The sequence below is a fragment of the Schistocerca gregaria genome, chromosome 8, assembly GCF_023897955.1.
Source record: "Schistocerca gregaria isolate iqSchGreg1 chromosome 8, iqSchGreg1.2, whole genome shotgun sequence".
Lineage (NCBI taxonomy): Eukaryota > Metazoa > Arthropoda > Insecta > Orthoptera > Acrididae > Schistocerca > Schistocerca gregaria.
In genome coordinates this window covers 118,998,468-119,016,952 of record NC_064927.1, presented here as the reverse complement: position 1 = coordinate 119,016,952, position 18,485 = coordinate 118,998,468, and the positions used below count along the sequence as shown (strand labels likewise).

At 42.0% G+C, this 18,485-nt stretch overlaps 1 protein-coding gene across 1 annotated transcript in view; it reads left to right on the top strand.

Moving 5' to 3' along the window:
* Positions 1 to 18,485, top strand: part of LOC126285069 (transient receptor potential channel pyrexia-like) — a 136,408-nt gene that overhangs the window by 20,451 nt on the left and 97,472 nt on the right. Inside the window, exon 2 of the mRNA XM_049984392.1 lies at positions 8,042 to 8,257. Coding sequence (XP_049840349.1) covers positions 8,042 to 8,257 — 216 coding nt within the window. The remainder of the gene's footprint in view (positions 1 to 8,041; positions 8,258 to 18,485) is intronic.

Sequence of the window (18,485 nt, the reverse complement as noted above, 5' to 3'; positions counted from 1 at the left end):
CTATCAGGAAAATTTTCATCCAGAAATGGGCGGATACTTAACGATCAGCGACATGGTGATAGAAGTGATCTAATTATTTTTTTCATAATGCGGGGCCACAGTCATAATATATTTCTTTAAAGTCAGTACCGCCATTAGACTGTTGTTTATTTGCAGTGTTACATTTACACTATCATAATTTCGGCGTCAAAGTGCCATTATCAAGTGTTTTAAGTGTTATACTGTGCTGAAGATGGTATACTCTCGTATTTAAAATACACTATGTGTCTAATAGTGTATTTTAAATGCGAGAGTATGCCATCTTAGGCACTGTTTAACACTTTGAAGCCGAAATCAATCATGATCGTGTAAGTGTAAAATTAACACTGCAAATAAACAACAGTCTAATGGCGGTACTGAGTTTAAAGAAATGTTCTAATTATGGCACCGGTAACTTCCTATTGAAGGTAGACCAGCTGAGAAAGAATGAATGGTCCATTGACGCAGTTTTGACTGATTCCGAACCACAAATTGACATTTGGGCTGCCCTTTCCACTTCATCTGTTACGCGAGGACGTCCTGATATACAAGCACGAACAATATGGCAGTTCAGTTTGGCGGTTACGTGACAAGTTGCCTCACTGAAGAAACAAATTCTTTCCAAAAAGTCGTTGTTTGTGTCAGTCTTGGCTGTAAAATGTTCGGTCTGAGGTCTGCCCATCGCTTTTAGTGCCTGAAGCAGTTGCACCGTGTAACCATGAGGAAGTACCCTCAAACGCAAGACTTTGTGCACTCTTGATCGTGACATTTGCTACTTATAATGGTTCTCTTTCCTGAGCTTCTCCTCAGTAATAGGATCAGTCTAGTCATAGAGAACCCAGATAACTCGGAAAAATATTTAATTGCGATCTCTTTCTCATCGCTACTACATAAGCGTAGTCAAGCCATTTCTGCTTATATTTTAGTAAAATCGATTTTACGTTTTGCTTAATGGAGCTAATTGACGAATGTTACTACTTTCCTTGATAACTTTCTCGAAAGATACAAGAAAAATCAGAACCATTATTGTTCAAGAAGACCGGCGTCTGCCGTGTATCCCGGAGCTCATTCTCTCAACATATTTGCTGTGTTCGGTAGGCGCAGCAGGGGCAGTTCACGATATACAGCGAGCGAATTCCATTGTGAAACAATAAATTTCGTTTATTAAATCATAGCCCATGAAAACAGCCGGCTGTGGTGGCCGAGCAGTTCTAGGCGATACAGTCTGGAACCGCAGGTTCAAATCCTGCCTCGGACATGGTTGTGTGTGTTGTCCTTAGGTTAGTTAGCTTTAAGTACACTCCTGGAAATGGAAAAAAGAACACATTGACACCGGTGTGTCAGACCCACCATACTTGCTCCGGACACTGCGAGAGGGCTGTACAAGCAATGATCACACGCACGGCACAGCGGACACACCAAGAACCGCGGTGTTGGCCGTCGAATGGCGCTAGCTGCGCAGCATTTGTGCACCGCCGCCGTCAGTGTCAGCCAGTTTGCCGTGGCATACGGAGCTCCATCGCAGTCTTTAACACTGGTAGCATGCCGCGACAGCGTGGACGTGAACCGTATGTGCAGTTGACGGACTTTGAGCGAGGGCGTATAGTGGGCATGCGGGAGGCCGGGTGGACGTACCGCCGAATTGCACAACACGTGGGGCGTGAGGTCTCCACAGTACATCGATGTTGTCGCCAGTGTTCGGCGCAAGGTGCACGTGCCCGTCGACCTGGGACCGGACCGCAGCGACGCACGGATGCACGCCAAGACCGTAGGATCCTACGCAGTGCCGTAGGGGACCGCACCGCCACTTCCCAGCAAATTAGAGACACTGTTGCTCCTGGGGTATCGGCGAGGACCATTCGCAACTGTCTCCATGAAGCTGGGCTACGGTCCCGCACACCGTTAGGCCGTCTTCCGCTCACGCCCCAACATCGTGCAGCCCGCCTCCAGTGGTGTCGCGACATGCGTGAATGGAGGGACGAATGGAGACGTGTCGTCTTCAGCGATGAGAGTCGCTTCTGCCTTGGTGCCAATGATGGTCGTATGCGTGCTTGGCGCCGTGCAGGTGAGAGCCACAATCAGGACTGCATACGACCGAGGCACACAGGGCCAACACCCGGCATCATGGTGTGGGAAGCGATCTCCTACACTGGCCGTACACCTCTGGTGATCGTCGAGGGGACACTGAATAGTGCATGGTACATCCAAACCGTCATCGAACCCATCGTTCTACCATTACTAGACCGGCTAGGGAACTTGCTGTTCCAACAGGACAATGCACGTCTGCATGTATCCCGTGCCACCCAACGTGCTCTACAAGGTGTAAGTCAACTACCCTGGCCAGCAAGATCTCCGGATCTGTCCCCCATTGAGCATGTTTGGGACTGGATGAAGCGTCGTCTCACGCGGTCTGCACGTCCAGCACGAACTCTGGTCCAACTGAGGCGCCAGGTGGAAATGGCATGGCAAGCCGTTCCACAGGGCTACATCCAGCATCTCTACGATCGTCTCCATGGGAGAATAGCAGCCTGCATTGCTGCGAAAGGTGGATATACACTGTACTAGTGGCGACATTGTGCATGCTCTGTTGCCTGTGTCTATGTGCCTATGGTTCTGTCAGTGTGATCATGTGATGTATCTGACCCCAGGAATGTTTCAATAAAGTTTCCCCTTCCTGGGACAATGAATTCACGGTGTTCTTATTTCAATTTCCAGGAGTGTAGTTCTAAGTTCTAGCGGGCTGATGACATCACAAGTTAAGTCCCATAATGCTCAGAGCCATTTGAACCATAAAAACAAAAGCGTAGTCAAAACTAAACTGTCACTGCGCCAGCAGCAGGAGTTTGAACGCTAGTCCCAACAATTTTGTGACACCACAAACTTTCTGGCCGCACACATCCTTGCAAATGTCTGTCGTGTCTTGTCCACTCAGGTGTAAGAAATTGATGACTACCGCTTCCTTCCGCCCTGTTCCCACTACCTGTTCCCATAAATGACGCACGCGAAGCGCAAATGTTTGGGCAGGGGAATACTTCCCTTCCTCGGCGTGTCAGGAAGTTTCGCTGAACTTTGTTGACGGACTTCTTCTCTATGAACCCGGCTACACATTGAGCTCTCTCCTCTGGCATCCACTTGCCTCTACATTTCTGATTCGAGACCCTCTGGGCTGACATAGAAAAGTCCGTACTGTCCCTATCTTAGCTTGCAAGATCGCCGGATCTCTCCCCAATTGAAAATCTCCGGAGCATCGTGCACAGGGTCCTCCAACCAGCTAGTGATTTTGACAAACCAACACGCCAGTGGTACAGAATTTCGTGCGATATTCCTCAGCAGGACGTCCAATAACTCTATCAATCAATGCCAAGCCGACTAAATGGTTGCTTAAGGACCAGAGGTGGACCAACGCGCTTTTGATTTGCTTAGCTTATGAAGATGTTTCTCTTGACTAAATCAGTCAACTTTTCTGAAATTTTGATCATTTATTGGTCTGTACATTTACATCACATCTGCTGATCTCCGTCCCTTCCGGATAATTCCTTCGTGGTTCGTCGTTTCTTTTGTCTTAGAATGTAGTTAAGTGACTGCTCGTCCGTCTGAGTATGTTTGAAAGTTCCCCTATTGTAGTTCGCTTTCAAATATTGTTTAGGTTTTACCTGCTGTGAGGCACATTGTAAGTTACTCACCTTTCGATCAAATTCTGAAATTTGTGCTGTGCTCTTATAGAGCCATTTATTGCAATTTAAACTTCCACATGGAAGTTACCTGTTTTTACATGTAAAACAATGAGTTACTCCAATGCTTAGATTTAGGAAACGTACGTGAGACGGTCGTAATCAGTGGTGAATTCGTATTTTGAAAGAGGGGGCTCAGATTACCGTGTGGCCAACTTGATTATTTTCTATGTGATTTGAGAAAAGCTGTTTCAGCTATCGTTTCACAGTCCTTTGAAATGTCTAACAAGACGGTATTAGTTTCGCACGGACGGTATATTGGCACAGAACAATATTTATTTAAAACCACTATTGTTTAATTTCATACGCATGGTTTTTCTTTCAAATAGACGCAGTCGTATATTCACGGACAGGTCCACCTGAAAATGGCTGTAAGTTGACATTGGCCAACATTAGTTCAAATAAATACTCTTCTACGTCTTGGAGGTAAAAATATTCTATTCATGAATGTAAGACAGCGTAGCTGCTCTTACATGTCCTCTGGTTCAACGAGGACACGCCTAGTCGTCCTGTCTGACGACCTCTTTACATCCTATAAAGTAAAGCAATAAAAAAAGTAGAAAATGTACGCAGACAGTTTCAATTTGTGTTTGTAAATATTGCAGAAAGTTGGAGTCATCTCGACAGGCCTTTCTTCGGCGTCGGATGAAAACGGAAATGGACAGAGGTCTGGCTAAGGAAAGTACTTACTTTGAGCTTAGTTTATCAGCTGTTTCCCCAGAGAAAAAAGCGTTTTGGAACATAATGGAATGACAACGCGTAACCGATGTCCGGGCGACACGCAAACATTGGCGAGCACGCAAGCTCCAGAGAGATACATACTTGTTGATTGAGTGATTTCCCACAGGAGCGTCTGACGCCCCCTTTTCAGTTACAGGACTGTATTCGTATATCTGTTGGTGAGAAAGTAGCGGTACCAAAAACTTACGTCGTGAATCATTTACCGTTATGTCATCATGTAGTTCACTGATATACAATCATCATCGTCGTCGTCATCATCACCGTCTTGTAGTCGTTCTTCTCTGTCCATCACCATCTTCAACATCTAATTGTAGGTGTTGCAGTTCCTTCTACTGATAACAATTTCTGTTACTGTCGTTCTGTGCCTACCTCTTACTTTTATTCTCACATTTTTTGCTCCTAAATTTATGTTATGAAGGTTTAATGTCAAATCAGGCGTACAATTAACTTTCCTTCGCTGTATCATATTAATCAATATCATTTTCTCTTTAGTTTGTTTCAGTATTGGTTCAGTGGATTTTCTTTCCGTCCAAGATATTTTTGCGGCAATTCTCATTATGAGTGTCTTTACTGCTTCTAAAATTTTTCTTTTCCTGTTTCCCAGGAATTCACACTTAGTAACCAAATCACCCCAAATAAAAGTCTTCATGAGTTTCTTTCTTGTTTCTGTGTAAGATTGTTTCTCATTTTTGAAGCCTTCTCTTATCTTTACAATTTTCTCTTAATATCCAACATACTTCTGTTGTCATCTGTTGTTTGTCTTCCCAAACAGTAAAATTCTGTTACTTGCATTAGTACTGTATTTCCTATCTCAATGTTTGCCCTACTTGTCTGTTCGATTTATGTATCACCGTTATTTTAGTTTTGTTTGTGTTTATTCTCAGTTTGTGATTGTCCAAGAAATGAGACACAGTTTTTGACAGATGCAAAGGCCCAGTTGACTGTTACCTATCTAATGGTTCCCAGGGATGAAGAATATATGATTGTCAGTATTTCGTACATGTCTGGCCGAATTTGAAAGTCTAAATTGCTGTAGTAATCTACTGATTAAGAGGTATAACGTTACATCAGAAGTTCGACACAGTAAGTCACATATTAAAATCAGAAACTGTTTACACAATATATCTTGAGGAAGTTTAACTCACGGCGCACAACTTACCCAAAATATCCAAGAATTTCACTGCACCGTCAAACCAGTAGCAGTACGACATTCCGTCACTAGGTGTCTGATGGTACACGTCTTAGGTTCTGTGGCACAACGTAACGTCGTCTGGCTCATGCAGTTGTGAGCTGTAGTGGTGTATGTCAGAATGTGTTTTAATGCTTATGCGAATTGTGAAATGGATAATGTGAAGGAGCAATGGGTTTGCATCAAATTGTATTTAAAGTTCAAGAAAACTGCAGCTGAAACTCACCGCATGCAGAGACAGGCATTTAGTGAGCCTGGACCATTGTAATGTGGATTTTGGATGTCAAGCCGTTAATAGTTTATATATTGAATTTCTTTTAATGATGATTTCCGTTCTTTTAATTGGAACATTTGTACTTTTATGTAGGTCCTCCTCTGTGACAGGCTTTCTGCCAGACGTAGGATTGAAGAGGATATGCTGTTTCACGCCATATACTAGTAATGCACTATTTTAACATATTTTAACCAATTTTAACTTCTGTGGACTCAAATTTTAATGTACGTGTAGCGTTTTTTCCCTATGAATTTCTATTGGTTCTGTTTAGTTTTGATTATCTTAACCGTGTGGGTAGGTGTTGTTATTGATTTATATTTTTGCAGATGAAACTGATGGAGTGACACATGTGGAGAAACTGGGTTGTGAAATCTTTTTTACGGAAACAATACTTTTTATAACTGTTGCGGCCCTTTTCATTGATAAGTTATCTTCAGTTATGCCACATGCAGCTGAAGCCGCACATTGATGATTAGATCTAGCAGGTCTGCCAAATAGCTAGGATGATGACTGATACATTTCATCTGTGACTGTAGGCTTTCCCGGCGCAAACTATTGATGAAGGTTTGTCGGGTCTCCAGCCGGGTGGTAGCGTTGATGTCTCGCACCGTTTCGGGAAGTGTCATACTACCCATCTTCTGGCGAAGTGTGGAGATTCGCAGAGAGCGGGCTATTTATATGCGCGGTCACCCCCCTCCACTAGACCTTGGGTGGCTGCGGTGGACGAGAGCGCACGCTGCAGTCGCGCAGTTCCGGACTGAAGAGCCTAGAACCGCTTGGCCACCGCGGCCGGCACTCAGCTACATATGGAAAAATGATCATTGCAATACAATAAGAGAAATCAGAGGTCCCATGCAAAGTTTTAAGTTTTCGTTTTTTCCGTACGCTTTTCGAGAGTGTATCGATGGAGAAATAGCTTGATGGTTCGATGAACTCTCTCCCAGGTACTTAATGGGGAATTGCAGAGTAGTCGCGTATATGTAGATATAGAACGTGATTTTACTTCATACTACTCTGTCTGTAGCCTTTTGGTACGAGAAATGATATCTTATTCCATTAGGGTAACTATTTTCCGTAGGTGATACAGTCGTTTTGCGTCCAGCCCACGGCCATTATACACCCGTACATTAAGTGGATATCATCCATCTCTTGATTTGGAAATGTGTGTGGTGCCACGGTAGCCCTTGGAAGCACTACAGGTGCACACTGCGTTTTCCGTTCACTGGTGCCTGGTTGCCTGTTTCATTATCCCCTAATCATCCCTTTCGTGTGTGGTGAAACTTCTTGGGTGTACATTTGATGAAACCTTGAGTTGGAAGAAGGATATTACTGAGCTTATCAAACAATACGTTCAGCTACTTTTGCTCTTCGTATAGCTGCTAATTCTGGAAACAACCGTGTCAGCCTCCTGACGTATTTCACATATTTCCAATCAATAATGTCGTACAGAATAATTTTCTGGGGTGATTTATCACTCAGAAAGAAAACGTTGATTGTACAAAAACGAGCAGTAAAAATAGTATGTGGTGTTCATCCAGGGACTTCACGCAGGTACCTCTTCAAGAAGCTAGCCATTTTAAGTGCGCCGTCACAATATATGCGATATTCGCTAATGAAATTCGTAATTAATAATCCACCACAATTTGAGAAGAACGGCGATGTACGTACCTACAACACTAGTGGGGAAAAAATGATTTTTATTAACCACTGTCAAAGCGTCAGTAACCCAGAGAGGAGTTATACATGCAACAATAAAAATATATGATCATTTGTCCACTAAATGTATGACAGGTAGCGAATCAAGTTTTAAATCTGATTTAAATTCATTTCTCCTATACAATTCCTTCTATTCCATTGAACAATTTCTACTTAAAAACTTCTAGCCAGTTTAAAAAATGCAGTGAAAAAAGTTAAATGTAGTTGCATGAGTAGAGCTAAAGATATTAATGTGTCATTGATATTAACACTAATCAGGTATACACATCGTGACTTGTTCCACATCACTTCGGTGCAAGAACCGTTCAAATGTTCTGTGAAAAATATAACTAGCTAACACAATGGGACGTGGGGAACCTTTGTGTTGCGCAGAATGAGGTGTGCGACTCGGACAGCCTGGGGACGTCGGACCAGCGGTCCTGGGTTCGGCAGCTGGTGCGCGCCATGGACGCGGGCGACGCGGCCCAGCTGCGCCGCCTGCTCGCCACGGAGAGCGCCGCGGGGCCGGACGCCGTGCTCTCCCCAGACGGCGACACGGCGCTCATGCACGCCTGCCGGCTCGACCCGGACGCCGTCGACGCAGGGGAGGTATGTTGTCGTTCTCCTTCTCACGTTATGGTCCTATATAATCACTGCCACAGTCCTATATAATCACTGCCACAGTCCCATATAATCACTGCCACAGTCCCATATAATCACTGCCACAACCCCATATAATCACTGCCACAGCCCCATGTAATCACTGCCACAGTCCCATTAATCACTGCCACAGCCCCATATAATCACTGCCACAGTCCCATGTAATTACTGCCACAGTCCCATATAATCACAGCCACAGTCCCATATAATTACTGCCACAGTCCCTTATAATCGCTGTCACAGTCCCATAAAATCACTGCCACAGCCCCATATAATCACTGCCACAGCCCCATATAATCACTGTCAGTGCCATATAATCACTGCCACAGCCCCATATAATCACTGTCAGTGCCATATAATCACTGCCACAGCCCCATATAATCACCATCACAGTCACATATAGTTATTGTCAGTCCCATACAATCACTGTCACAGTCCCATATAATCACTGTCATAGTATCTTATAATTACTGCCACAGTCCCATATAATCACAGCCACAGTCCCATATAATTACTGCCACAGTCCCTTATAATCACTGTCACAGCCCCATATAATCACTGCCACAGCCCCATATAATCACTGCCCCAGCCCCGTATAATCACTGCCACAGTCCCATATAATTACTGCCACAGTCCCTTATAATCACTGTCACAGCGCCAAATAATCTCTGCCACATTCTCGTATAATCACTATTGTCATAACGAGCTCAGTTGCTTACCATTGTCATCAAACCTAGAACCTTAGACAGTAGATGATACAGACTACCTGTGACGTCATTATCTTCAAACCAATATCTCGATCAGCTGACTAGTGCCAGCAACCACTTACAGGCGACTCCTGGAATGCCTTTCAGTTTATCTTAACTGTAGTGTTTCCAGTAAAGTTTCTTTATTGCAGTGGTGAAATCTTGTGCAGTGTCAGGTTGCACCGAAATTTTGATTCATATATTTATTTAAACTGATCTTATTAGGGTGATCAGGACCTTCCTTACACCGAACCAGCATTTCAGACGTACAGTGTCTATTGCATCATAGTTACCTAAGAAATGTTTCAATATGACAACCAATATTAAAATGATATTAGTATCTGAAGTTACAGTGAGAGAAAATTATACTGACTATGAACAAAAACAGTTAACAGTGGCATTACTTGGACTACTGGAGCTACAGCCACTGATAGTGCTAAGGCTAATAATAATAATGACAATAATTGTGATATTAATAACAGTAATAATAGTGGCAGATATAAGAAGGCTTTATAAGTCTACGAAATAGATGTTTTTTGAAATATCGAGTTCGGGGAAAATAAATTTCAGGAGACTACATATGCTAAGAAGACTGAGAAATGACGAAGATCACGTTGGTAAGGAAAATATGGGTAACGAGTCCGTGAAGGGGCAATAGTCATTTTATTGTTGCTTTAGTAGATATTACCCATGTTATTTTGTTCTCTGATATAAAGCTGGCAGTTTTTCCAGAATCGGATTCCAGTTCCTGAGAAGGGCTTCGAGAAAGTGGCTGAATAATGGAGTGGGACAGAAAGAATTTTGCTGTGTTGCGAATAGGTATTTCTGTCGTGTTGTTCAGACAAGAGCATTATGGTCAAGGAGAGATGTGACAGACAGTGTACGTTGATAAGACGGTAGAGAAGACAGAGGGAATGGAAACCACTGTGCTTTTCTGTACACAGCCATGATAGCTGTGCATATGTTGGTGAAACGTGATAACAGTCGAACATCACAGATATAACTAGCACAGACATTCATAATCAGTTCCACGCACCTTGAGCTTTTCTGAGAGAAGCCTTGAAGCATAACATCGCTTTAAACAATAACTGAAAGCACAGTTTTGTAGAAATTTCTTTTTCAGGTCAAGATGGGAGAGTTGTAGAACATGGCGAGATGCTGATGCCTTCTTTCATATTACAGTCATGTGCTGAGTCCAATTTAGATTTTTCTAGACTCTTTGCTGAAGGAGAAAAGTTGATATTTGTCCCATTTGAGACCAGAATGGCCAACCGATACTGTTTAGGTATGGGATGAGTTGAGCTTTAACCCTATAACCCCTGCCCATTTTAATGTGCACACAGGGCGGTACTGAGATTCTCCGTATCTTCAGGTTTCTACATTTTTCACTTGGATACAACTGGAGGTCATCAACGCATATATGGTATTTGCAACCGGACATGAGTGATGACACATCATTTACGTACTACGAAAGGAGAAAAGAGATAAAGTCTAAGAAGCACATGATAGTCGCCTGTTGTGCATCCATGGCAAGTTTGAAGCCCAGTGTGACCTTTATTAAGGCAGATGTTGTGGTGTTTGTAGTTAGGTAATTTGTTAGAGCAGGCCGTGAACTGTTTATTCTAAGGCCTTGGTCAGTGCGGCGAGAATTCAAATACGGCGATAATCAGAAAGCGCTGTGTCAGCGTCCTTTTTAGATAAGGGCTTAACTAGTCCCAGCTTCCAGGCCCCCAGGAAAACATTTATAGTTAAGCAGTGGTTTAAGATATTTGTGGGCAGTAGTGGGTCAGCAATAAGCTTCATTACTTGCACCATGACACCATCATGTCCAGTAGACACGATATGTGAAGGGAAGTAAGTTTCACAGAGTCATCTCGTAAAAGCTCGTAGCTCTTCAGATCTAAAACTTGATGGACGACATATTTTGAAAGGACAGAATGCTAATGTCGGACTCACTATAAGTGTTTTCTCTATAATCAGACCGTCCCACAACAGAAAAACTGGAAGTGATTACTGGGAATCAAGTCAGTGATCTTGTCGTTACTAATGACAAACAAAAACTGTAGAGTCTTGTACCACAGGAAGCAAGAGAGAGGATTTTTTTTATGGAAGGCCAGTACCCTCTTTCTACAGCACAAATGCACGCATGTATCAATGCGGTTCTTTATTTACTTGAACTTTAAGTTTTACTTAACTGGAATAGAGTCCACGTTCTATGGTTCAAGCTAATCAGGAATAGTTGTCTTGCTGACAGTATCGGTAATCTGGCTGTTGTCATAATTCTGGCATGTACTATCATAGCGAGAGACCCACTCTGCAAGGGGACTGACGGATGCCAAACTGGAGAGTGAGTTAGTGAGTGAGTCAGGGGTCAGCGGCAGTGGTCTAAATACGTGCTGTCGAGAGGACGTTGGCGGCATGTTGCATGTCGGTGTGTCTCTGGCCTCTCGTGATAGGCGCACTTGACCCAGCGCCTACTGTCGATCTTCGCGCTACATCTTTGCCGACCGGTGTGCTGACGACAGCTTACGCCAGCACAAAAATCATTAGATGATATGATCAGATTTGCTATTTTAACAGTAATGTTGCCTTTTACTGTTGTGACAGAGACCTAAAAAGACCATGTGTCAGACCAAAAAAGCGTATGATGACTACCGGAGAAGAGATACTTTGGCAATAGCGGAAACTATATTATAAATAAAATCATTCGACACAGAGTGGATTGAAGAATCATCATTATCATCAGTGACTGAAACAGCAGGCGAGGAAGCAACAGACACAGCTGTGGGTAATAACGACACCACTGGGTAAGGCAGTTTTACAGTTACTGTCAGTCAAGGCGAGAAGTATCGTATGCTCTGGTTTTGTTCTACTCTCACGAGGAGAAAATGGCGAGTGCAATAACATGATTTCCCAGACACTTCGCGCAATGGAAGAGGAGTCAAAATAAACCAACACATGTCTCAGCTTATCCGCAGACACTCGACTGTTTCTGAGAAAACTACAGTTAAAGTTTTCAACCTAGGCGATGGCACAGTGGCTTCACACTTGTGTACTGTGTATTCGATGTCCGATTATTATTGTTATTTTTGTTTTCCATTTATGTACTGACGTCTGTAGAAGATTACTGTACGTATGTTTTCCAGTGTATACTGAAATAATGTTGTCCTGGAGTATGAATAGTGAATGAATAAGAAAACAGTAAATGGATAGAAAAACAATTGTTTACAGTGAAATTCTTGTAGTGTATTTTGATTCATCATCCAAGAGAATGCACCAAATCTTCCTGAAGAATAAACACAGGACTAAATGTATGAATTAAGAATTAATATAAGAGTGAAATATAAGAATGTTAATTTAACTAGATTGTAAACCCTTAAAATCCCGTACACACACACAATATACAGTAAATGTTTGACGCTTATTGTGGAACCAATGGTAATTTTACAACCAATATAATACCCTTGCATCCCCTGACTTAATAAGAAACATTTGTTTAGTAACCTTCTACGGACATGGGTAGCTAAATGAAAGAAGTAAAACAAATTAAAACAATTTCGAACACAGGATGTAAAACTGAGAGGCCGCGATACTGGCCAAGGATCCACAGGTCGAGCTGAGGTTACTGTTCGCTAAAAAGGCATCAAACATACGTCAGAAATTTTGATAGCCGTTTTCTGAGAGGCAAGCGAGTATCTACAGATAAGCTGAGACATGTGTTCACTTATTTTGACTCCTTTTCCACGGAGCGAAGTTTCCGGGAAATCGGGTTATGGCACTTGCCGTGTTCTCCTTGTCAGTGACGCTCAGAGACATGTAACGTGTGGCAGCGTTGCGCTGGTGAGAGTACTCAAATGTTCAAATGTGTGTGAATTCTTAAGGGACCAAACTGCTGAGGTCATCGGTTCCTAGTCTTACACACTAATTAAACTAACAAACTAACTTACGCTAAGGACAACACACACACCCATGCCCGAGGGAGGACTCGAAACTCCGGCGGGAGGGGCCGCGCAATCCGTGACATGAGGCCTTAAATCGCGCCACCACTCCGCGCGGCGGTGAAAGTACTAGAGGGTACGCTCCCTGCTTCTCGGGCATAAACATGTGGTGCAGCCACCCTGGGCACAGATCACTTTGCCTGGTAATAAGAAAGGGTATATCATCGCCGTTTTGACAGATCATTAGATAGCATCCGACCCGCGTATGAAAAGAGGCCATGTAGACATCCCAGTCCATGTGGGTACACGACAAGAGTTCTGTGGTTTCAAGGGAGGGAGGAATAATTGTGTAGTCATGTTGTATGGGACTGTGAAAAATGCTGTGATCACTTCCACTAGTGTCGAAGATATGCGCAGCTATGCAATCAAGTAGGTCTGGGTTGGAGCTACTCTGCTTAGGAGGCAGAATTAGGATGCAGTGGAGAGTGTCCATAAATTGACACTGTTCCTCAGCCATTCTTCTATTTATGACGGAAGGTCACTGGAAAGAATGTTTTTTGATGTCAAAAATACACTTACATTAAAATGTGGGTAGCCTCCTGCTTAACCTAAGGAGTACCACGAAACAGACAGTGTGAAGGAACCTGCCATCTCAGCAACCAGAGAACGTGTTGTGCTGGCGGGACATTGTTGGTCTTGCCTGTCACCTCCGTAACAGTGAAGTCGTGCTGTAGCCAACATTTAACTCGCGGCTAATATTACACAGATTGTTTAAATGTGGATAACTTTCTACTTAATGTAGAGAGTCCCACTTGCCTTACAGCCCACCACTGGAGCTGTTGTTGCGCTGGTGGGACGGCTCCACGCACTTCAGGCAGGATAGCAACACTGGCGTTGGGCCATTCCACGTCATCAGTCTTGCCTATCCTCCTGCCCTTTCGTGCTAGAATCATCTCTACAGCCGTGAAGTGTTGCTATGACCAGCATTTAACTTCCATCGCATCTCACACTGACGGTGCCTTGTAGCGTATGTAGTATGTCCATCATCGAGCAACACTTAATGCCATCCAAATGCTTTCTCTAAACAACTCTGCTTGCCTACGGATCGAATTCTGGGTAGTAAATGGACGTCGAAAGCCGCTCTACTTGGCAGCCGTGTTCATTTGGATACTTAGGGGTACAATAACTGCAGAATTACCACAGCTCTAACAGCTTCAATAAAAATGATATATCATTCTACAGCCGGTCATAGTCACATGTGTGTCCAACTCTGAGTTTCTGTCTAATAGATAGTCACTTGTAAATCAAACTCCGAATTTCTGTCCAATGGATGTCTTAAGGTTAACAAATGTAAAGACTTCAGGAACACAAGTCACGGAAGAAACATTACCTCCTGACAGACAATTACAACCAACAGATACACAAGAGTCATAGCGTTGTTTTGCATAAAGCTAAAAAATGCACTGTAAGACAAAAAAAAGACATATCATGGAGGAATGGGACGGAAATCGGAAGATGTGATGTTTATGTAGAGGCAAAAAAATGATTACAAATGGTTCAAATAGCTCTAAGCACTATGGGACTTAACATCTGAGGTCATCAGTACCTTAGACTCAGAACTACTTAAACCTAACTAACCTAAGGATATCACACAAATCAGTGCCCGAGGCAGGATTGGAACCTGCGACCGTAGCGGTCGAGCGGTTGCAGACTGTAGCGCCTAGAACCGCTCGGCCACTCCTGCCGGCGGGAAGAGCTCCGGCGACCTTGTTAACCAAGATAGGATTTGGCAAGCACGAACAGTAGAAACTCTCGTCATGTATGGGCGCACATTATGTTCCTGAAATGTAAGCCCACGATTGCTTGCCCTAGAGGCCAAATAAATCTAGCGTAGAATATCGTCGACGTTTCAGCGTGCTGTAAGGGTGCAGTGGATGACGACCAAAGAGGTCGTGCCATGAAAAGAAATGGGAAGATCGCACCTGGCTATCGGGCCTTATGGCGAACGACAGTTGGGTTCCTTGAGCCCTTCTATCATCTCGAGATTTTGGCGATATACCGCTCCAACTGGCCTCAGGAGGAATCGGCAAACACTTTGAATCAATGACAAGCCGAATAGGGAGGTAGAAGTGCACCAACACGTAATTGACGTATTAGTTTGTGAAGCTCTTTCTCAAATAAATCATCCAGTTTTTCCGAAATTGTAATCTTCTGTTTCTTCCGTACGCGTACATCACATCTACCGATTTCCGTTCCATACAAAACTTAAGAACAAAGATATGTTTGGACTCTTCAACACTACACTTTTTCCAATAATTACTCCTCGCACCTCAGTCCACGGTAAAGAAAGAACAGGGCATAAACTTACTCCTTCCACATCTCTGAAACTTTACCGGAAAAACATATTGATTACCATTTCTATCGTAATTCCCATCACTACTGTCATATTCCAAGTCCTATAATAAACTCTGAAAGCCATTTAAGCTCTCTTTCAACTGACCAGCAAGAATATTTTTTGATGTAAATGTGACAGAAGCTTCAAAAGCCAAAATGCTAATCATATCACCAGGATTGTAAGAATAGCACAGAAATTGATTTTTTTAAGAGTGGAATTTCAAATGAACATGCAAGACTGCTAAAAACCAGAATGATTACAGGTTTGCTTCATAAGAATACCACGTTTGCCTCAGTCTTGTGATGCTCAGGCATATATGCAGATCCTCAATCATCAACCTTTCCAACTGTTTGCTTTAATTTCTTCCCTACACTTTGATATCTCCTTCTCCGAAATAATATGTAACTCCCCATAACTTTTCTTTAAGGCCTTTAGTAATGCTGTATGTCTTAAAATTTGTTCTGGAATTTGTATAACAACTTCCTAGCTGGTCATTCCTTCAGCTGTCTCTGACAAAACTGTCTTAGTCTTTTCACAGTCCTCCTGTAAGTTTTTATATCGTTTTGCAACTGATTAGTCTGTTCATTAACAACTTCCTCGACAGTGACAAATTTACCTTCAACAGCATAAATTACATCATTAAACTACATATGCAACCCATCCCTTAGCTTATACTCAGTACATCAAATTTCTGTGCGTCTTCTTCACTAACGGGCTCACATTTTTTTCTTACGCATGTATCTGCCCTGTTATGTAGTAACATTTGCCTCTGATCTCTCATATAACTCCCTAGCGCTAGCTTCTATTCTCTCTGACAGTTACTCAGTTCCTTGTCACTGATCTCCAGTTCCTCTTCAAGTACCTTCACATTAGCATCCACTCTCCCACTAAGGCTTTTCAGTTCTTTAGAATTATCCTTTAAATCAACTGTTAGTTTCCCATTCTGTTCTTTTGCACTACTCTTATATTCTTTAAATTCTCCGAATAATTCAAATAATAAACCATTCATATTCTGATCACAAATACAGTATTTACTAATGGTGCAGAAAGATTATGCAGTTCATTCATATCCTGAAATGCACAAAGGTTATGCAGTTCATTCAGAACCTGAAATACAGTAGAAGTGGAGGAAGGACCTGCTGAACCATCACTAATACTAGCGGAACCATTTGAGAGATGGCTTCTTCATTCATGACAAAGCTACAGGTTTCCTCACTTTTAACTGGATCAGAATGTACCTTCACCTTAGATTCTTCCCGTTTCTACTTATTTTTTAATTTTTTAAGTGTGTCCTTCTGGTCTCCTATTGACTGCCTGCAGGCTTCTCTATCGAGCACTGAATCATAAAACCATCAAGAGTCAAGTAATGCTCTCCAAGTGACCCCTCATTACACCAAGTTAACCAAATTTTTTCACAATTCCTACTATTCTTATAAAAATGAAAAAAAGAGAAATCCATAATGCCTCCAGTAGCTCACCACAAAACATTGAATTATCAAGACAAGGAAGACTCTGTTTCAGACTGTCCTCTCAATGTCTTACACTAGCGTCAGAATGAGAAAATCAACTGAAAATACATGAAATGAAGAGTATTTGAAACCGAATAAATTACTACAGCAGAAATTATATAATTATATTGTAAAGTTTTCATGAAAAGCACTGTCTGGATATCCCCATATACTCAGTCTCAACATTACTTCAGATCCTGATTCAGATGCTAAATTGTAAAGTCTCAATACCTTTTTTTCAAATAAAGAAGTAAATAAGTAAATCAGTTAAATTACGTTGTGCTTAACCTGTTTATTATTCTTTCATAATCCAGAAATGCCTCGTCAACCAGCTCTATGTGGTCGCTACTTCACTATAAATTATCAAAATGCGGAAGGAGTAGTGGCAGGTTCACACTTAAAATCACAGAATTTAAACCTCCAAGAAAATTACATTACAGATTGCTGTATTCCTCAAACATAAAAGATGACGTTGACTGTCTACTTAGATTTAAATAAAGAAAATTGTAATCATATCACGGATTTACCAGTTTTTGCTGTCTACACTGTATCTCTTTATTTGCCAACATAACATCAATAAACGATCACAAACTGCTTGCATTCTCTATTCAGACCAAACATAAAAGTCAATTTGGTTTTATTGAACTTCACCAATATCATGTAAATCTCATCAAAAGCATCTCCAAAGCATAGATAAGACTGTAACTTCAGTAGCTTGTGTGTCAAACATAAATGTATGTGCAGATGTTAAAATTAAATGAAATAATTTGAGGTTAAAACAAATCAACACCCTTAAGAAAGAGAAATTCTGTAAAAACTGCCCCAATTTTAATAGGCAAACTGATATTACAAACAATAGAGGCAATGGATTCTACTAACAGTGAATCAGAAAGTTCACAGGAAAGTAATATCCTGGAATGGTATGCCAAAAGTGAAAGTCTATACGATAGTTCTGCCATGAAAAATACTAAAGTATCAGAAAAATACAAACTCAATTGAAGATGTGTGTGAAACATCATAAATTAATCTCAGAAGTAGTGCAAATATTCCCCCATACTTTAATGATATGCAGAGTGTGTATTTCTAATGGTCAATAGAACAAACGTAGTAACTAAATCCGACTTGTCGATTAAATAAAATCATATAACATCCACTATCATAAATTCAACGCATATCTAATATTTGTAACTAGCATATGAGACTACTGGTTCATGGATGAAACAAGTTATTGAAACATGTGGAAGCATTCTGCTTGTAGTGACCACCTGTGCAATGAGCCAAGTCTCCTCGTTTGTATGCACATAACTTCATAGTGCAGAAAATAGTTCATTAGTAGGAAGAATATGTAAAACATCCCATCTCCCTTCATACACAACAAGGTGCTAGAACAGTGAGACGACTGACAGGATGTCTCATAGTAACAGACAGTAGTCCAGCAAACGATGATTTACCTTTTCTCTGCACCTGAAACTTAATTAGTATGCAGAGAGTTTCTAATCATCATTATTATTTTTCAGTCGTGGCTCAGTAGCTTATATCTATTTATCAAAGTGACTTTGACTCACGTGGTTAGCCTACGTTATACAGCAG